This window comes from Mya arenaria, chromosome 6 (assembly GCF_026914265.1).
Source record: "Mya arenaria isolate MELC-2E11 chromosome 6, ASM2691426v1".
In the NCBI taxonomy this organism is placed as follows: domain Eukaryota; kingdom Metazoa; phylum Mollusca; class Bivalvia; order Myida; family Myidae; genus Mya; species Mya arenaria.
The window spans coordinates 7496341-7518941 of record NC_069127.1 but is presented as its reverse complement, the minus strand read 5'-3'; the positions used below and the strand labels follow the sequence as shown (position 1 = coordinate 7518941).

Sequence of the window (22601 nt, the reverse complement as noted above, 5' to 3'; positions counted from 1 at the left end):
GATTCCCTATTAAAGTGAACGCCTAAACGTATTATATATAACGAAAATTAACATATGCTGTATATGTATTGACGGTGGGCATATATAAGCGGGATTTCCACTAAACCGTTCTTCAACTTTTTGATAACAAAATTAATATTATATAACCTTGGACCAATAATGTAATCTTACTCCCAGATATAATCAAAAACTCATATGTGGCTATTGTCATATGTCTCGTCAAGTGTCTATACTTGTACACAGTATCTAGTAGACGGTGATTACTGTTCTAATTGAACTATTGCTTCAAAAAACAATTAAGTGACCAGTGGCGGAAAATATTAACAATACATGTACGAATACAATTCTATATTTTAAGAGATTTTCATGTCCCATAAAATTTTCTTCTAAATGATACGGCGTTTTTACATTTGTTTTACTATTTTCTGACCTTCTGTAAAATTTGAGCCATTATAAAATACAATCAATCTATATGTACGTCTCTTATATTTGGCTTAGGCCTCATAAAAATTTATTTTCACTTGCCACCTTCAGGAAAATCATAAGAAAATGTATGTCCCATTGTTTAGCGTAATGTTTGAATTTGAAAAAAAGACCAAAGATGTTCCTGAACTAAATCATTTTTTATCTGATTAATTAAAAATACCTTATATTTAAATCAAGACATGCTTAATTAACTCAATAACACTGTTTTCTATGATAAAAAATAAATTAAAAGGGTTGTCCCAAACATTTGTCATTACCGCAACAGGCTTATTATAATCCAATTAGTCGATATATGACGCTTCGTAGCAGTAACGCGCTTACGTCATCAGATAGTTTGTAAGGCGCGAAAATTTAAACCGGATCGATATGGCCGATGTCGATACTCAGTTAAAACGTACATTTTTTGTCTGTCATTACCGAATACATTGGTTTATGACATTACGTTTAACTAGCACTTTATATTTTGTTTCGGTAATGACACAGATGTTTCGGTAATGACAATATTGGTAGACCAAGCCATTTAATAATGTTTTTTCTCGTCGATTATAGTCAAACATTGTGATATAATAAATAGACCACGCGATATCTTCTTTAAATGTGTTACTTAATTTTGCATTCGATAAAATCGAAAACGATTTAAACTTTGTCAACACGCAGCGTATAATTTGAGTTTAGTACATTGTTTTGTAATATAAACAAAACTGATGAATAAAAATTGCATAAGCATGTAGATCTATAATGATATTATTTTATTTGTAGGTTTAAAGATAAAACTCAATGCTTTAGACATCAATATTGGTAAATTGAGCGCATTCTGTACCATTTGTTGAAAACAAAACACAACGAGGAATTCATCATTTATTCGCAACATACTGTATCTGTGATTTGCGCGACTCCATTTCAAATTTAAAAGACGAAAGAAGGTTATACCTGCTTCAATTAAATCATGGGTATGACATGCGGAGAAAGGTCTGCGCTCTGGAGGAAGAGACAACGGGAAAATCCTAACTTACATCAACAATATAAAGAAAAAGAAAAAGAGCGCTACTTAAAAAGAAAAGAAAACGGCCATATTAAATCTGTAAAAGATATGAATGCGAGGGAGAAAAGGAAAACTAGGCGCAACTGGAAGAAAAACACCAAAAATAAACCAAATGATTTTAGGAAACATTGAAAATACCCTGAGCCCCCCTCAAACTCCTGAGCCAAAACAAATAGTCAACGACGCCGACCAAATTACAAGAAAACAGAAAGGTAGAAAGGTAACTAGGCGGGATAGGGCTAGAGCATATAGGGAGATATTTAGGTTGAAAGTAGATTTAGACCATGAAAGACGGCTAAAAGAAAAGTACCGTAAACGAGCCTATCGCTTAAAACAAACAAATGAAACAGAATTTGAAAGAAGGGTTAAAATAACAATGGAAAGTAAAGAGTTGAGAAAACATTTAACACTTCACGGTAAGAAACATTCAGGAATCATATAAAGACGCCAAAACTAAGCAGGAGAAAAGACAAATAAGGAGAGCCGCTCTGAAAAAGTCTATTTTGAAAAAGTACAGACTAAACAAGTATGCGAAGCACATATTTGGTATATCCTCTAATAGCAAAACAAAAACCAAGAAACGACCGTCTCTTTTGAAAATCATTGTTGTAAATTTCTTAGACAGAGACGACAATTCGCGAGTTAAGGCGGGAAAAAGTCTACAATCAGTCGGTCGGGCGATAAGAAACAAATACGACTTTTAAATGATACCTTAAAAATCTCCATTCAAAATTTCTATGCGAACAAAAAAGCAAGGTTTCCTATAGCCTATTCTGTAAACTGAAACCATTCTGGGTGCTTAAAGCAACAGAGAAGGATAGAGAAACTTGTCTATGCAAAATACACGAAAACACAAATTACAAAATAAATAGATTATTCTCAAAAAAATCATTAAAAGTCGATGTGTTGACGAACTGATTTTAGAAATTGTTTGCAACAAGGGCATAAAAGAATGCATGTATAGAGAATGTCAGGCATGCAAAGAAAGAACGGTTGCAACCAATTTGGAAAGTGGAAGGCAAGTTAGTTGGAAAGAATGGAGAAATGTTACCATACAAAAGGAAAAGGTCAGAGAAGCGGGTAATATTGAAGTGAAAAAAACAATCTGTTACAGTGAAATCCAATCAACAAGGGACAATCGAAACGTTAGTACAGGAATTTACGAAAGATTTGAATGGAATAACCCGTCATATCTTTAATATAACGCACCAGTACAGAGAAATTAGACAGCTACGGCAAACATTAAATGAAAAAAGCATGATAATACACGTAGATTTTTCGGAGAATTTCAATTGCAAATATGGGAAAGAAATACAGTCAATGCATTTTGGAGCGTCACAGCGCCAGATATCGATCCATACAGGCGTCGCATATTTGCAAGGGACTGCAACAGCCTTTAGTACTATATCAGACTGCCTGAAACATTCCCCGCCTGCCATATGGGCACATTTAAATCCAGTGTTACAACACATGAAAACAAAATCGCCAGTTGACTCTGTGCATTTCGTAAGCGATGGCCCAACCACTCAGTATTGATCTAGGTCGAGCTTCTTTCTTTTTTCGACTGAAATAATCGACCTGGGATTTAAATATAGCACGTGGAACTTTCTAGAAGCCGGTCACGGTAAGGGGGCCCCTGACGGCGTAGGGGCAACAATTAAACGCCATGCTGACCAGCTCGTCAATAGTAAAGGAATGGACGTCATGTGCGCTGCGGACCTTATGGATGGCCTGAAAGATATTACATCGATACTAATGTTCGAGATAAAGGAAGAGGCAGTGGCAAACTACGAAAGGCAAATCGCCAATGTGACAATACCAGCAGTGCCTGAAACTATGAAAATGCACCAGGTACATAAAATGATAAAGGTTTATCTACATGTATACATAAATAATGATATGGGATCACCATGCATCAAAATTTAACATTACGGACAATGGCCAAACAAAAGAACAACGTAATTTGCGCGTCGGATACATTAAGTAATAAATCGACTTAAATTGGCAAAAATATACTGTCATTACTATGCTGCACATTACTTTCCACAGGCTACGGTTGTCAATAGAGGGCTGATTAGTTCCAGACCGCTGAGCTGCTTCTGCTTCAAAAACTGCGTATGCTACTCGCCAGTTCTGACTTGTATGAGCAAGAACGTGTCTCATGTAAGTGTCACACGTTTTACCCTAAAGTTTGTTACGATATATATAAAATGAAAGAAATAATCAAGTAATAATTTAGTGAATATCAATTTCAGGAGAATCCTGGGGGCTCCAGCGGTGGCAGTTCTGCCGATGTTGTTGCCGACGATTTCAACCAGGTTTGATTATAATTTGTAGTGTAGCTTAATATATCAACGCTTTACATCGGCTAAACGAATGTATATTTTAACGCAGCAAAATAATTTATCATAATATGCATACATGTAAAGTTCCTGTCTTAACAGTTCTGACTATTTTACGATTTTGAACGAATTATTCTCGCAATGTTGATGCTGTTTCATCTGGCAGTTTCAATGTGTAAAACCATTACAGGCAAACAATGATATCCTAACGGTGATTTATATGGCTATCGTTTTCTTGTATGGCTTGAAAATGTATATCATGTATATCAAATTCATTATAGAGTACGAACGATCCGTTCCGGCCACTAGTATTAAGTGATTCGTTGATTGGTTCCTACTGTGTGGTTGATTATGAGGGGCTTCCATATCCAGGCCTCATTATGGATGTCGACGAAGACACAGTAGAGGTCACGGCCATGTGTAGAATAGGTCCTAATCGTTTCTTTTGGCCACTCGTCGAAGACCGCCTGTGGTACGGCAAGGAAAAGCTTATAACCCTACTTGAAGAGAAAACGGCATTGGTCACAAAGCGACACCGCCACATTGACTCTTGTATGTGGAAACGCATCCTCGAGAAAATGGGGCTTGATGAAGCGGGAATGAAGGCTTTATAACGTGTTATCCCATTGGTTGAACTGTAAACTAGTTATTAATTTGCTGTTCTATTCATGCTTTATAATTGTTTTAATGCAATATTTGTCACACAATGACTTACTTTATTGTATATACTGCATGTAGAGCTAGAGGGGCAAATCGTTATTGTTATAGGTGATTTAACTGATTTTCCCCATCTGTTTTTTTTTTCGAGGAATTTTGATACTCTCGGCGGCGGTAGCTCGTCCTCATGCAAAATCTTAAACCGACAGCCATAATTAATACAATTACGATATCAAAATGGAACTTGGAATACATGTTGTAGGAGACAATTTGCATGTGTTCAGCAAAGGCGTAACTAAGACTTTAAAAATGATTTAGTTATGTCTGTTTCGACTTAAATAAATGGACAGGCGTTGGCGTTTTGCGGCGCTCTTGTTAATGAAATATTGTTAGATGTACCATTTACGAGTTATGTGTGTGCGTGTTGATTGGTATCAAAACCAACCTTTATGGGATTGTTTATATAGATAAGAAATGTATAAACTTATAACATGAATATGGACGTCCTTATAATGCATTATTATCAAAGAATACGTCATTCTAATAAAATGAGTTGTATACAAATCTAGTTTGTCATTACCGCAACTAGTGACGTCATTACCGCAACATTGAGTCATTACCGAAACAGTGTGTTTTTTATTATTTACCTTCAAAATGAAAACTGTTTTAAACTTATTATATTAGCAAACACGTTATTCATATGAAAAGACGATTATAACTGAACGATCAAATGACATATGTTCAGCAAATCATTAATATCGACTACTTTCATACATCAAATTTGTTTGTTTATGAATAATCGCAACTGAGTTAATTATCAAAGCATGTTTATGTCACTATTGGACATATTCGTCATTGGGTACAACAAATCACGCTCATTAGCTTCATAACAATAAGAAAAAATGGACATTTTATTTCAAAATCTGGGAATATTTCGTACTTTGAAATATGTTGCGGTAATGACATTTTGTCCGGTCGTCATATATTTTCCACCTCCATTTTAGCACTAATGGTCAAAAGTGTGCTCTGCAACAAATACTTCAATATTCAGAATAGTTAATGGAAGCAAACTTTCTTTCTTTTAGTGTGGAATTTTATTTCTTTAAATTTGTAAATAAAATTTGAGAAAATCACTTAAAATATAGAATTACCCGTTACATGTAACGAGTGCTACCGCTTGAGACACATGCGTCAATAATTGTTGACTGCTCCACATTGCTGTGTACCGTGTGCAAAATATTCGTACCTTCTCAACGAACACCGGGTTTTGTAATAGCAAAATATCGTAATTTATATACTGTCATTACTAAACAATTATTAAATATGTCTATCAAGGCAGTTTGTGTACTTAAAGGCGACAGCGATGTGACCGGAACTGTTATTTTTTCGCAAGAGGTAATATTTGTTCTTGACATTGGCCTAATTGGGATTGGTGGTGGAGGTTATGGGAGACGTTTTCTCATTATTCAATGATAGACGGGATTCAAAAATGGATAATGTCGTAAAATGACTTATTTGCTACATAATGGTTCAAAGCTGTCTATGGGTATAAGATAACTATATGGGAAGCAGTTTTGATATATCTTGGCCGTGATTACTAATATGATTACTATATTGAAACGAAGTGTTGACTAAATGGGAGTTAGTCTAAAATAATAGACGTGTTATACGGGATTCTTCCAATCCCTAACGTCTAAACGGGAATGTGCAAAAAACGGGTTTTTTTTAAAAATATTGAAATTGTTTTAAGTGAAGTATTTTATGGTTGAAATTGATCATAAAGAGTTATATTCATATTTTACCAGGTAAGTGAAATGTAATTTTGCACTAAACAAGCATATAATGCATTAAAACAAGTTGTTTACCTTTCCAATAAAACAAAAGTTGACTGACACAGACAACAATTATGCGAAGGGGAACAACTCGATACAATCGTAATAGCTCGGCCTCCTCCGACAAAGCTTCGAGATAGACCTCGTTATACAATCGTAACAACTCGGCCATGGCCGAAATGTTCCGAGCGCTTTAAAACTGTGCCCTAAAGCCTTGCAGGTGCCCTTCATGTATATATTTAGTTATGTTTTGACAGAATGAAATGAAGAAAAGCCGTCAAACTCATAATTATAAGTTGGATATTTATTTTTTTTGTGTACGGAACTAATATAAAATAACATTATCCAGGGCTCTCACTAGGCTGAAATTTTTGGGAGAAGTGACTTCTCCCTTCAGTCAATTTAGGGAGAAGTGGGGAGACTTTAGGGGGAAGTGATACTTTTCGTAACACTTGATACAAAAACTATGCCATAACACACACCTAAGTTTATATTCACATTCAAATTAATTGCTATAACTATCTAAAATGTTCACAAATAATGTATAATTTTTGGCTCAGCAAAAGTGTATTTGTCACTGTCACATAGTTTATCTCCAAATAGCATCTAAAATGAATCAAAATCCAAGACAGCTAAGGATTTGAAACAATCAAAATGACCTTAAAAATGAAATGTCAATATAGTAGGGGGACGAATCTTATTTTGGTACGTTCGGGATGGGTACGAATGTCACATTCAGCTATGCTGTTATATATTTGTCTCTGGCTAAATTATATTCAATATGCTGACATTTAAGAATAAAATGACATTTAAATCACTGTTCTTGATGAAAATTTCACCAATACATAATGGGAGGTTGAGAAATTAACTCGGAAAATTGTTCTGACAAAATGGCGATCTCGCCGATTTTTTAAAGTCATAAACAGGAGAAAAATACTGTAAGTAAACACTAACATAAATAAAAAGAAGATATTTTTGTGTTTACAAATCATTTTTTATCATTTCATTTTAACATGTCACTAAAACCAATCAAATATTCGTCGATACGTCATGTTATTGATTTTCTTAGCGCCACCTTGCCGATGGCCCGAGATGGCTATGACCGTCTGCTTCAAAAGCAACAATGTTTAAAATGTCTTGCATTGTTTGTTCAATACATATATCAATTACTTTTTAACTTCTTTAATGCTTGACAAGATTTTTCATAATTATGTCGCCTTTTCAATCTGATTAAAACGAACTTATATCATTTGATCAGGGACTTCTCAATGTACATTCTGATTGGTTGACCATCAATAGCTCCGCCTACTGGCGATGTTTTGGTAATTGGATGACACGGCACAATTATCGGATTATGAGATTACCTAATTTTATGAATGGCTAATTGCGGTGTTTTGACTAATGGGACAGTGGCCAAATACTCGCTGATTGACAGATTTACAATGTGCTAATTTTTTCGGCGAAATCAATGTCGCTTTGATGATACAAATGAGCGAAGTCTGGGAATTTTAGGCGACCACTTCGCCCAAGTCGCCCCCTCGCGAGAGCCCTGTTATCTGGTAATATTTCTTGTTTTTATGATATTTTATAGACGCTATATGCTTTAACCCTGAATCCTGATCGGAACAACTACCCACTTTTGATACTAAACAATTTGTACGTGAAGGATTTGCCATATCAAAAATCTAAAAAAAAAGCCGTCAACGTACAATTATTTGGACTATATGGGAGTCAGTTTTGGTAAAAAAGAAAATCCTTACTATATGGGATCCTGTTTTGGTAACTCAAACGAATATATAATCATATAACATAAGACAGTCGATTAAAAGGATTCAGTGTTTGTTAAATGCAATTTATGGGTATACAATTACTATATGGGATCAAGTTTTGGCATCTTAACTGTAGGCTAGGCATTGAAAACACCTTAGAATGAACAGCTGAATCAGCTGCCTATATGGGAGTCAGTTTTGGTTAACTGCAATTTATGGGTATACAATTACTATAAGGGAGTCAGTTTTGGTGAACTGCAATTTATGGGTATACAATTACTATAAGGGAGTCAGTTTTGGTGAACTGCAATTTATGGGTATACAATTACTATATGGGATCAAGTTTTGGCATCTTAACTGTAGGCTAGGCATTGAAAACACCTTAGAATGAACAGCTGAATCAGCTGCCTATATGGGAGTCAGTTTTGGTTAACTGCAATTTATGGGTATACAATTACTATATGGGAGTCAGTTTTGGTGAACTGCAATTTATGGGTATACAATTACTATAAGGGAGTCAGTTTTGGTTAACTGCAATTTATGGATATACAATTACTATAAGGGAGTCAGTTTTGGTGAACTGCAATTTATGGGTATACAATTACTATATGGGAGTCAGTTTTGGTTAAGTGCAATTTATGGGTATACAATTACTATATGGGAGTCAGTTTTGGTTAAGTGCAATTTATGGGTATACAATTACTATAAGGGAGTCAGTTTTGGTTAACTGTAATTTATGGGTATACAATTACTATAAGGGAGTCAGTTTTGGTGAACTGCAATTTATGGGTATACAATTACTATATGGGAGTCAGTTTTGGTGAACTGCAATTTATGGGTATACAATTACTATATAGGAGTCAGTTTTGGTTAACTGCAATTTATGGGTATACAATTACTATATAGGAGTCAGTTTTGGTTAACTGCAATTTATGGGTGTACAATTACTATATAGGAGTCAGTTTTGGTTAACTGCAATTTATGGGTATACAATTACTATATGGGAGTCAGTTTTGGTTAACTGCAATTTATGGGTATACAATTACTATATGGGAGTCAGTTTTGGTTAACTGCAATTTATGGGTATACAATTACTATATGGGAGTCAGTTTTGGTTAACTGCAATTTATGGGTATACAATTACTATATAGGAGTCAGTTTTGGTTAACTGCAATTTATGGGTATACAATTACTATATGGGAGTCAGTTTTGGTAAACTGCAATTTATGGGTATACAATTACTATAAGGGAGTCAGTTTTGGTAAACTGCAATTTATGGGTATACAATTACTATATAGGAGTCAGTTTTGGTTAACTGCAATTTATGGGTATACAATTACTATATGGGAGTCAGTTTTGGTGAACTGCAATTTATGGGTATACAATTACTATATGGGAGTCAGTTTTGGTGAACTGCAATTTATGGGTATACAATTACTATATGGGAGTCAGTTTTGGTGAACTGCAATTTATGGGTATACAATTACTATATGGGAGTCAGTTTTGGTGAACTGCAATTTATGGGTATACAATTACTATAAGGGAGTCAGTTTTGGTTAACTGCAATTTATGGGTATACAATTACTATAAGGGAGTCAGTTTTGGTGAACTGCAATTTATGGGTATACAATTACTATAAGGGAGTCAGTTTTGGTGAACTGCAATTTATGGGTATACAATTACTATAAGGGAGTCAGTTTTGGTTAACTGCAATTTATGGGTATACAATTACTATTTAAGGGAGTCAGTTTTGGTTAACTGCAATTTATGGGTATACAATTACTATAAGGGAGTCAGTTTTGGTTAAGTGCAATTTATGGGTATACAATTACTATAAGGGAGTCAGTTTTGGTGAACTGCAATTTATGGGTATACAATTACTATATGGGAGTCAGTTTTGGTGAACTGCAATTTATGGGTATACAATTACTATATGGGAGTCAGTTTTGGTGAACTGCAATTTATGGGTATACAATTACTATAAGGGAGTCAGTTTTGGTGAACTGCAATTTATGGGTATACAATTACTATAAGGGAGTCAGTTTTGGTTAACTGCAATTTATGGGTATACAATTACTATAAGGGAGTCAGTTTTGGTGAACTGCAATTTATGGGTATACAATTACTATAAGGGAGTCAGTTTTGGTGAACTGCAATTTATGGGTATACAATTACTATATGGGAGTCAGTTTTGGTGAACTGCAATTTATGGGTATACAATTACTATAAGGGAGTCAGTTTTGGTTAACTGCAATTTATGGGTATACAATTACTATATGGGAGTCAGTTTTGGTTAAGTGCAATTTATGGGTATACAATTACTATAAGGGAGTCAGTTTTGGTGAACTGCAATTTATGGGTATACAATTACTATAAGGGAGTCAGTTTTGGTGAACTGCAATTTATGGGTATACAATTACTATAAGGGAGTCAGTTTTGGTGAACTGCAATTTATGGGTATACAATTACTATAAGGGAGTCAGTTTTGGTGAACTGCAATTTATGGGTATACGATTACAATAAGGGAGTCAGTTTTGGTGAACTGCAATTTATGGGTATACAATTACTATAAGGGAGTCAGTTTTGGTGAACTGCAATTTATGGGTATACAATTACAATAAGGGAGTCAGTTTTGGTTAACTGCAATTTATGGATATACAATTACTATAAGGGAGTCAGTTTTGGTGAACTGCAATTTATGGGTATACAATTACTATATGGGAGTCAGTTTTGGTGAACTGCAATTTATGGGTATACAATTACTATATGGGAGTCAGTTTTGGTGAACTGCAATTTATGGGTATACAATTACTATTTAAGGGAGTCAGTTTTGGTGAACTGCAATTTATGGGTATACGATTACTATAAGGGAGTCAGTTTTAGTGAACTGCAATTTATGGGTATACAATTACTATATGGGAGTCAGTTTTGGTGAACTGCAATTTATGGGTATACAATTACTATATGGGAGTCAGTTTTGGTGAACTGCAATTTATGGGTATACAATTACTATTTAAGGGAGTCAGTTTTGGTGAACTGCAATTTATGGGTATACGATTACTATAAGGGAGTCAGTTTTAGTGAACTGCAATTTATGGGTATACGCCTTTGTTGCTAATTTTACATTGACAAGAAATAAAAACATATTAAGATATAAACCAGTTAAACTTGAACACAAATACAGTTCACAGAGCTTTATTTGACAAAATATTATTAAACCAATTTTAAGGTAACCATTTTTTGACACTCGCACTTAATCTTAATTAAAATTCTGATTGGTCAATTTGTTGGCAATTTGTATTTTTCGGACAGTACTGGTACCTGTTTTGTAATCGAATAACATGTTCCAAAGGATAAGATTATTGTTTGGAACTATCATTTAAAACATTCCAATGTTCATGACAAAAGTTTATCATTTTAGCGTTTCAAAACATTGCGCGATATATACACAGCGTAAACATTATTTGGTAATGTATTGCATTTAGGGAGGCAAATGCTGCATGTTGTTTGACTTAGTGTGGTACGCATTCCGACATCTACAATACCGGAAAAAGACATCGGATTCGCAAAAAAATGGTTATTTGACAATATCATTGATAAAAACGTGCTGATAAAACAAAATAAATTATTCTTACTTTTAAGTGGTGTTTGATAATTGATAAAGATTAAATCTTCATTATTTTTTGCATCTGGCCGTTAAAACTGTTGGTCAGACGGACCAACCCCATCACAATTTTGTCAGGACCGTCGGACCGAAGGTTTTCACGATGTCTGGAATTTGTTTCTTTTCCCTTTCAAAAGACCTGAAATATTATGTAATATTGCATGTATTAATTGTCAGGGTGTATTCAACTCAAAATGTTTTATTCTAAAAACAAAATATAATTGATGGAATCAGTCAGAGTTACTTCAGCATTCAAAAATAACGTTTAAGGCTCTTTTGTTCTGTAACAGTAGTTGAACTTTCCAAAAGACTGATCCGACATTATATATGAAAAAATAAATGTATTACAGGGTGAGGGCAAGCCAGTAACTGTGACTGGGGAACTGCGAGGACTGGCTCCAGGCAAACATGGCTTCCATATTCATCAATTTGGAGACAACACAAGTGGTAAGCTTGCTGATATTTAAGAATATGTAGTAAATGTTTTATTAAGCTTAAACACTACTAAATAAAATCCCCATCTGTTTTATAATAAGAACATCAAGTTTGCAAACTGAAACAAGTACTCCAATCTCTAGCGTTTCACGCTCTCCAACACCATGCATGTATATACACTGTAACAGCCAGAAACACCAAACATATATACAGCCAGCTAGCTTGAAACAAGTTATGTTTCTTATAAGAAAGTAAATTTCAAAGACACTCACTGCGTTTTTCCTTGGAGGCTGCCATTTTTTGAAACAAGATTTGGTGATTTGGTTTCTGTCTAACTACTCTCTCATTTCAAGTAATTCTATGAAATTTTAGGTCTAACTCAAGATAAACTATCAGCTTAAAAGAGGGCTGAAATGGAATACTAGAGTATACATGCTAAAATTGACACAACACCTTTCAAAGAATATGATGGCCTCATTTTTAGCTTGACTATTCGAAGAATATGGAGAGCTATACTACTCACCCAAGCGTCGGCGTCACCGTCGGCGTTGGCGTCACACCTTGGTTAAGGTTTTGCATGAAAGCACACATAGGTTAATATCTCAGCAACTACTTGAGGTATTGCATTGAGACTTTATACAGTGGTACTCAACCGTCCAACCTACTTAATTAACCAAGTAAGATAACTCTTGTTTGCATTAAATGCAAATAATTGCCCTTTATTATTCAACTTAGAAATCCTGGTTAAGGTTTTGCGTGCAAGCACACATAGGTTTATATCTCAGCAACTACTTGAGGTATTGCACTGAGACTTTATACAGTGGCACTCAACCATCCAACCTACTTAATTAAACAAGTAAGATAACTCTTGTTTGCATTTAATGCAAAAAATAGGCCTTTATTATTCGACTTAGAAAGTCTGGTTAAGGTTTTGCGTGCAAGCACTCTTAGGTTAATATCTCAGCAACTTCTTGAGGTATTGCATTGAAACTTGATACAATGGTACTCAACCATCCAACCTACTTAATTAACCAAGTAAGATAACTCTAGTTTGCATTTAATGTAAATAATTGCTCTTTACTATTCAACTAAGATATTCTGGTTAAGGTTTTGCGTGCAAGCACACAAAGGTTAATATCTCAACAACTACTTGAGGTATGCATTAAGACTTTATACAATGGTACTCAACCATCCAACCTACTTAATTAACCAAGTTAGATAACTCTAGTTTGCATTATATTAAAAAAAATGGCCCCTTTTTTAGACATAGAAATTCGGGTTAAGGTTTTGCTTGTTACCACTTTTAAGTCAATACCTCAGCGAATACATCATGTATTGCATTGAAACTTTACACACATGCTCCCTTTTTATCAAGTAAGATAACTCTATCTTTCATATTATATAATTTTTGCCTCTTTATTATGCGACTAAATTCTGGTTAAGGTCTTGCATGTTAGCACACATAGGATAATATCTCAGCAATTACTTGATGTATTGCATTGAGACTTTATACAATGGTATTCAACCACCCAATGTAATTGAATAACCAAGTTAGATTACTGTATTTTGCCAATAATGGCCCTTTATAATTAGACTAAAAAAATCTGTTTAAAATGTTCCATATAAATACATTTATGCTAATATCTCAGCACATAATGTATTGCATTGAAATCTATTCTAACAGTGATCCATGCATGTTTTGCCAAAACTTTTCAATCCTTACACTAAAAAGCGACGGAATAGTCAAGCGCGCTGTCTCTGTGGCAGCTCTTGTTTATAAATAAGGCATGTTGCACTGAGTAGTCACTTCCGAATTGAAATTGGTTCAAGTCGCCCTTTGATAGGATAGTCTTAAAACAGGTTGACAGTTAGGGCTGGGACTAGTCTAAAATAATAGACGTGTTATACGGGATTCTTCCAATCCCTAACGTCTAAACGGGAATGTGCAAAAAACGGGTGTGTTTTAAAAATATTGAAATTGTATTAAGTGAAGTATTTTATGGCTGAAATTGATCATAAAGAGTTATATTCATATTTTACCATGTTAGTGAAATGCTATTTTGCACTAAACAAGCATTTAATGCATTAAAACAAGTTGTTTACCTTTCCAATAAAACGAAAGTTGACTGACATAGACAACAATTATGCGAAGGGGAACAACTCGATACAATCGTAATAGCTCGGCCTCCTCCGACAAAGCTTCGAGATATAGACCTCGTTATACAATCGTAACAACTCGGCCATGGTCGAAATGTTCCGAGCGCTTTAAAACTGTGCCCTGAAGTCTTGCAGGTGCCCTTCATGTATATATCGTTATGTTTTGACAGAATGAAATGAAGAAAAGTCAAACTCATAATTATAAGTTGGATATTTATTTTTTGTGTACGGAACTAATATAAAATAACATTATCTGGTAATATTCTTGTTTTTATGATATTTTATAGACACTATATGCTTTAACCCGGAATCCTGATCGGAACAACTACCCACTTTTGATACTAAACAATTTGTACGTGAAGGATTTGCCATGTCAAAAATCTAAAAAAAATCTGTCAACATACAATCATTTGAACTAGAGCTGGGACATACTAAAAACCTGTAAACTTGCTGAAGATATTGAACCACAGGAAGCCCATATAATGAGACATATATATCGCAATATGTTTTTTTATGGAAATTCAGTCCCATTCCCAATCCTAAGGTATTTCCATTCCCCATCCTAAGGTATATATTTTCCCAAAACTTGGTTGCTGAGTTGCTCTTTAGGTTGTCATGTTTATGTAGGAAAATATGATAAAAAACTTGATGCAATATGCAGTCCCTAGAATCCAATTCATACTTACTTTAATGTAATTGTGTATATATGCAATAACAGTCCACTTTCCACTTAATTTTGTTCAGAATGATATGTATGTTTATTCAAAATTATCTTTTTCTGGCAAAATGTCAGCATGTCAAGTTATACACGTTTGGTGATATATGGTGCCATGCCCAGTATGTGCATGGGCCTTAGCTCTGTGAAGATATGCAATACATGTATAGACTTTACAGCATGCAGTCATGTTTATCTTGGTAAGTATATGATAGCACCCATAGTCATGCGATTTTAGAGGATTGTTCATAATTTATTGCCCTTGACAGACTTAAAGGATATAGAGCATGATTTTTAGTGTAACACTTATATCAAAATAAGTATTTAGGTTTGAAAGTCAGAAACCTTCACAAAGATATTCAGGGTGAGAAATCATGTGACATCAAAGGGATTCTCACATGGGTGTCACCATGGATCATGCATAAGTGATGTTAATTTCTAAATGACTTCAAAGAAAAGATATGAAATATTCTTTAGCCTATTAAAGACTATGCTTTTTTTCTGCTCCTATCCTTGGTTGTGTTCCTTAGTGACCTATGTAAGAACTCCTTTGAAGTCACATGATTCCTCTCTCTGTAATCTGCATGTACAACAGTGTGCCTGTGTTGACCACTGGTCAAGGTCTCTATTACTGGACATAAAAAATGTGTGTGCGGGGGAGAGGTTGGTAATCCAGAAGGGCAGTTGAAAGCAAGACTTTAATAAAATAGTGTCCCTTTATGGAGTCAGGTGTCTCTCTGAATTTTTCATAAATTGACATTGTTTTCTTTGTGTTAGTTTGGAAGTTTTTTGAGCTTGCACGAAAAGCATTTGACCTTTGTAGGGCTTGTGCTAGTTTTGACCACTGGCGATAAGGTGATACAGATAAGATACTAATACATCATTACATGTATAAAATAGATAATTTTTGTATTTTTTAACAGGCTGCACTAGTGCAGGACCTCACTTCAATCCTGATGACAAGGATCATGGTGGGCCAACTGACGCAATCAGGTGATATATACATATGAAACTTTAAGAGTAATATAACAGGATATTTTCCAAGTAATAAAGCACAAGGAATAATCAAAGTGAATATGAGGACTCCTTGCATGTGAAGTTATATAATAAAGGTAACAGGAAAGCTATTTTTTAGCCAACAGCTAGCCTGGTCTTAAGCCTACCCTGCAGCTAGCATGGGCTTTAGCCTACCCTGCAGCTAGTCTTGGCTTTAGCCTACCATGCAGCTAGCCTCGGTTTTAGCCTACCCTGCATTTAACCTGTGATTTAGCCTACCCTACAGCTAGCCTGTGCTTTAGCCTACCCAGCAGCTAGCCTTAGGGCCTTAGCCTTCCCTGCTGCTTGTCTAGGCTTTAGCCTTCCCTGCAGCTAGCCTGGGGTTTAGCCTTCCCTGCAGCTAGTCTTGGCTTTAGCCTAACCTGCAGCTAGCCTGGGCTTTAGCCTTCCCTGTAGCTAGCCTGTGATTAAACCTACCCTGCAGGAAACCTGGTCTTGGCCTACCCTGCAGCTAGCCTGTGCTTAAGCCTACATTAAAGCTAGCCTGGGCTTAATTTAAGCATTCCTTGCAGCTAGCCTGTGCTTTAGCCTACCCTAAGGCTAGCCTGTGCTTTAGCCTACCCTAAGGCTATACAAGGCTTAAGCCTACCCTAAAGCTGACCTGGGCTTGAGCCTACCCTGCAGCTAACCACGGCTTTAGTCTCCTCTGCAGCTAGCCTGTGCTTTAGCCTACCTTGCAGCTAGCCTGTGCTCTAGCCTTCCCTGCAGCCAACCTGGGCTTTAGCATATTCTGCAGCTAACCTGGGCTTTAGCCTTGCCTACAGCTGGCCTGGGTTTTAGCCTTCTCTGCAGCTAGGTTGGGCTTAAGCCTTGCCTGCAGCTGGCCTGGGTTTTAGCCTACCCTGCAGCTAGTCTGGGTTTTAGCCTTGCCTGCAGCTGGCCTGGGTTTTAGCCTACCCTGCAGATTACCTGGGATTTGGCCTTCCCTGCAGCTAACCTGTGTTCTAGCCTACCCTGCAGCTAGCCTGGGCTTTAGCCTACCCTGCAGTTCACCTGTGCTTTATCCTACCCTGCAGCTAACCTGTGCTTTATCCTACCCTGCAGCTCACCTGTGCTTTATCCTACCCTGCAGCTAACCTGTGCTTTATCCTACCCTGCAGCTAACCTGTGCTTTATCCTACCCTGCAGCTAACCTGTGCTTTATCCTACCCTGCAGCTCACCTGTGCTTTATCCTACCCTGCAGCTAACCTGTGCTTTATCCTACCCTGCAGCTAACCTGTGCTTTATCCTACCCTGCAGCTAACCTGTGCTTTATCCTACCCTGCAGCTAACCTGTGCTTTATCCTACCCTGCAGCTAACCTGTGCTTTATCCTACCCTGCAGCTAACCTGTGCTTTATCCTACCCTGCAGCTCACCTGTGCTTTATCCTACCCTGCAGCTAACCTGTGCTTTATCCTACCCTGCAGCTAACCTGTGCTTTATCCTACCCTGCAGCTAACCTGTGCTTTATCCTACCCTGCAGCTAACCTGTGCTTTATCCTACCCTGCAGCTAACCTGTGCTTTATCCTACCCTGCAGCTAACCTGTGCTTTATCCTACCCTGCAGCTAACCTGTGCTTTATCCTACCCTGCAGCTAAACCTGGGCTTTAGCATACCCTGCAGCTAACCTGTGTTCTAGCCTACCTTACAGCTGGCCTGGGCTTTAGCCCACCCTGCAGCTAACCTGTGCTTTATCCTACCCTGCAGCTAAACCTGGGCTTTAGCATACCCTGCAGCTAACCTCGGCTTTAGCCTTCCCTGCAGCTACCTTGGGCTTTAGCCCACCCTGCAGCTCACCTGTGCTTTACCCCACCTTGCAGCTAACCTTGGCTTTAGCCTTCCCTGCAGCTAACCTGTGCTGTAGCCTACCTTGCAGCTAGCCTGGGCTTTAGTCTCCCCTGCAGCTAACCTTGGCATTAGGCTAACCTGCAGGCCTTTTTCTGTCCACAGGTCAAAATATCTGATTCATTCCCAATGCCAAATATATCGATTTTTTTTAAGAAAGAAATCTAAAAAGAGATTGAAAAACCTGCCTTCAGGAATTGCCCTTCGGCGAGGCTTTTAGTGTGGGAATATTTTTTTTTCAAAACAAATGCATTTAAAAGCAGTTTTGGGTGACATTTATAGTTATATACACTAATTTCACAGTGAACTATTGCCCATAACAATGATTTTCTTGAATAATTTTATTCCCAGTATTGCCAAGTATTATACAACTTAAAAAGACTCAACTTTTGCAAGTATTATCCCAAATTGACAAAATGGCCTGAAATCTGTAAATTTTATGTCACAAATGATCCCACTTTGTCCGGGTTTTTTTTTTCATGGGCAGAAAAAGCCCTGACCTGTAGTCTACACTGCAGCTAGCCTGGGCTTTAGCCTACCCTGCAGCTAGCCTGGGCTTTAGCCTACCCTGTAGCTAGTCTGGGCTTTAGCCTACCCTGTAGCTAGTCTGGGCTTTAGCCTACCCTGTAGCTAGTCTGGGCTTTAGCCTACCCTGTAGCTAGTCTGGGCTTTAGCCTACCCTGTAGCTAGTCTGGGCTTTAGCCTACCCTGTAGCTAGTCTGGGCTTTAGCCTTCCCTGTAGCTAGCCTGGGGTGTCTGTCTTTTTACGTTAAATATTTGGCTGTAAATTTTCTTGTAAAGATGCTGGCCTTATACGAATCAGGGTAATTATGACGTTGTGACTGATCAATTAATTTTATAGGAATTCTATTTTATGATTTGAATACTGAGTCTAATGTTGTAATGGCTACTGGTAAACTATAACAAATAAGTTGCATGGATATTGATGTAAAACTAGAGTATTATTATTGTATTTTAGACATGCAGGTGACCTTGGCAATGTTGAAGCAGGCGCCGATAATGTGGCCAAGGTGGATATTCAGGACAGCCAAATATCCCTGACCGGACCCAAATCCATTATCGGCAGAACAGTTGTGGTATGCATTTCTACATATTAATATAGATAGTGGAAGGCACTTGCTTCCCCATGTAAATTGAGATGCAGGCATTTCCCCATATAAATTTAGATAAAAGGCTGGCAGTGATATTTTTATCCTTTGCTGCAAGGCCATATGCATTTGTCTGGAGTTTTAAAGTCATTGAGGTATTGACTTCCAACTTTATATACAGATACATTCAAACACCATTACTATTTTTACCATTATAAGGTACATGTAATGATGTTCCTGGCCCATTTACAAAAACGTGAGAATGCTTAGGTCTAAGGTACTCAAACCTGGTAGGGAAGTTGGTTATGACCAGCAGAAGACCACTTTTGATTTTGACATCAGTAATTCAAACTAAATAGTCAGAATACTCTTGTCCTGCTTTGTATGGTATGCTTGGGCATAAGGTCTTTAAACTTGGTCATGAGGTTGGTCATAACCAGCATGACTCTCTTGATTTTGAGCTCCAATGAGGTATTCATAAGGACTCTTAGGTCACTTTCCTAGTTTAAGTATCTCATTGGTCATATGACTAAAAACATAATAATTTCTGGAATACAATATATCCAGCAACTTAATTAAAAAACAGACCATACTTAAATGTAATATTTAAATGTGACTAGGAAGACTCATGTCAGGAAATGAGATGGTATATAAATACCGGGTATGACCCCTGATGTCAGGATCACTGTGACCTTGAACACAAAAAGCTTGACTTATTGATAGCGGTCCTCAAACTAGGTAGGAAGGTTGGTTATGTACAGCAGATGACCCCTATTGATTTTGAGGACAGTATGTCAAAGGTCACAGTTGCAATTACCTGAGACACAAAAAGCTTGCCCGATTAATAGCTGGAGAATATTTGGCCCTACAATCCTCAAACATCACTGGGAGGTTGTTCATAACCGGCGACTGACCCTTTTGAGATTATGAGGTCAATAGGTTAAAGGTTACCGCAATAGTCACCTTGTATGCAAAGAAATTGTTTGATAGATAACTAGAGTATGGTTAAGCCTATGGTATTTAAACTTGGTAAGATTATTGGTCATGACTGCAGATGACATCTACTGATCTTGAGGTTATTAGGTCAATGTCATGGTGACCTTGAACAGTGAATACAAAAACATTCTTGATAACTAGAATATGCTTGGGCTTACAATGCTGAAACTTCATAGGGATGTTGGTCAGTACCAGCTCGAGATCCCAATAGATTTTGAGGTCAAGAGGGCAAGGTCACAATGACATTTAACCCCAAAACTTGTCTGATTATAAATAGATAAAGATCCCTTGGACCTTCAGTTCTCAAACTTGTTAAAAACATACTGGTTACCATTTCATTTGACATTAAGGCAGCTACATGTATGTCTGTATAATTTGCATTGCTCATATTCTTAACTTTATATTATCCACTTACAATGTACATTTCACGGCTGTCAGTTGTATGGATATACATATATATGTTTTTCTCTAAACTGTTACCTATCAACTCCTATAATGATATTTAGAACTGGTCAATAACTATACCTTGGCCTAAAAAAAAAATACATTTGGTTCGGGTTACCCGACCCTACCTACGGAATAGCTGCCGACCCTACCGTTTTTATAGTCAGTTTGAAAAAAAAAAAAAAAAAACTTTAAAAAAAAAAAAAAATTTTTTATTTTTTATTTTTTTGGTTTTTAGATATTGAGTTTAAAACCTTTAACACCGTTCTCCAATGATGAAAATGACATTCTTATATAAAGCCTAATAATTTTTTTTTTTTTTAAAAGCCTACCTACCCTACCTATTTTTGAAAAGGATGTAACCCTAACCAAACAATTTTATTTTTTAGGCCCTACTATCCCCAAACTTGTAGGAATAATCCTTAAATGATCTCATCAACATTTAATGTTGAATGACATTTTGGCTACCACTCAGGGGTCATAAATGTTTAACAAACATCACTTGTGCTCTGATAATGGCTGGAATCTACAAGGCCCAATTAACCATTGGTCACATGACTGTGATAGATCTTACTGATGTTCAGGTTTTTAGCTCCACTGAGCTTGTTTTTATCATAAGTTAAAGCTATTGAAGCTATTTGTAGTTACATATATTTTTTTATATTATCATGATTAAAGCCAATGGTAGATGGATTGAATATCTATAATAAGTCTCATTGTGACCAGGTGCATGCTGATGTTGATGACCTTGGCAAAGGAGGTCATGAACTCTCCAAGACAACAGGCAACGCTGGTGGGCGCCAAGCATGCGGAGTCATTGGCATCGCAAAATCATAGGCTCCATAGCAGTAACCTGCCACAATGTCGCATTGAATGTTTGTTGTTATCTCTCTATTCCAGGTCTTATTTTCTCTATTTCTGGTGTTTTGATGGTTGATTTTGTTGTTGTAAGATATATTTCAGAAAAAGAACAACAATGGGAATATTATAATTAATATGCACATTTCAATTTAAAAAATTGTCCTTGATAATTCACAGATTTAGCAATCTGCAGTTTGTTTATATTTGCACAGTGTAAACATTCCTTTATTATTCATATATTAGTATAAACACCTATGTTTAATAAGATTTTACATACACCATGTGGATGGACATTTTTGACTTAATGACACAAACTTTGAAGTAGAAATTAAATGTTTCATCAATTATTTTCCTCAACCTTTGTTTCTTATTTCGTATGAATGATAATTTGAGTTAATTTATAGTTTGTAAGTGAATGGCCAAATATTAAGATGAAAACTATTCGGGATGGACTTAAAAAGAGCACAGATATCATTGGTTTTTAAAGGATTTCTGTGAAATAATGACTGTTTTATATTGTATGTTTGTTGCTGACTCAATATTGCCATAATTAATTACAGGTATTCATATATACTTTTAATTTAGGATTGCTTTATTGTTTACAACCTTAGCAATGCTTCAATGCAATACAAGCAATGCTTTCAATGCAGTTTTAGTATGTATGTGTAAAGTTGTTAAAATATAGAAAACAAAACTAAATCATGTAAAAACAAATCCTGATTGTTGTTATGGCTTTAAGTGCTAAAACTTGTAAAAAGAACTTGTGACTTTATTTAAGATTGTTACAATTGTTGTGTCAGATTGATACTTTTGTGAAATAAAATATATAAGCTGAATTATTGCTGATTTTCTTATCACAGGAAGGTTGATTTCTCAGATTCTTGAGAACCTTCATTGGTGAATTCAGACATTTTGACTGGCGTCATCGGTGTCGCACATTTTGTTTCCGACCATTGCATATTGATGACTTAGTGGACTTAGTAACTTTGTTTGCATATTAATCATAATTAGTAGTTTACAGCCATTATTAAAAATGTTGAGGACATTCAGACAAAGGGCATGATTGCAGGGCATGATTGCGGTTACCTTTACAAATCATGTTTCAGATCAGAAACATGTGAATGACATGATGTAAAGTCTTCAGACTTTATATGCACATAGGTCATGGTCGGTAGTTGACCCCTATTTATTTCATTTTGTGGGTCAGTT

General features: G+C 36.2%; 1 protein-coding gene and 1 pseudogene across 1 annotated transcript; both read left to right on the top strand.

The window, feature by feature from the left end:
* The first annotated feature begins 1432 nt into the window (after nucleotides 1-1432).
* LOC128237046 (uncharacterized) lies at nucleotides 1433-4484 on the top strand (annotated as a pseudogene).
* A 1249-nt stretch (nucleotides 4485-5733) lies between these two features.
* LOC128238974 (superoxide dismutase [Cu-Zn]-like) lies at nucleotides 5734-22228 on the top strand. The gene is made up of 5 exons (XM_052955349.1): nucleotides 5734-5922; nucleotides 12143-12239; nucleotides 16023-16092; nucleotides 18962-19079; nucleotides 21258-22228. The coding sequence occupies exons 1-5, from the start codon at nucleotides 5851-5853 to the stop codon at nucleotides 21366-21368; spliced, it is 468 nt and encodes a 155-aa protein (XP_052811309.1). The 5' UTR covers nucleotides 5734-5850; the 3' UTR covers nucleotides 21369-22228.
* Nucleotides 22229-22601: the final 373 nt, after the last annotated feature.

Bases quoted from the DNA above. Each gene is read 5' to 3' on its own strand.
- LOC128238974 (XM_052955349.1), top strand. From the start codon at position 5,851: ATGTCTATCAAGGCAGTTTGTGTACTTAAAGGCGACAGCGATGTGACC. The intron at 5,923-12,142 runs GTAATATTTGTT...AATGTATTACAG, and splicing joins CTGTTATTTTTTCGCAAGAG to GGTGAGGGCAAGCCAGTAAC. The intron at 12,240-16,022 runs GTAAGCTTGCTG...ATTTTTTAACAG, and splicing joins ATTTGGAGACAACACAAGTG to GCTGCACTAGTGCAGGACCT.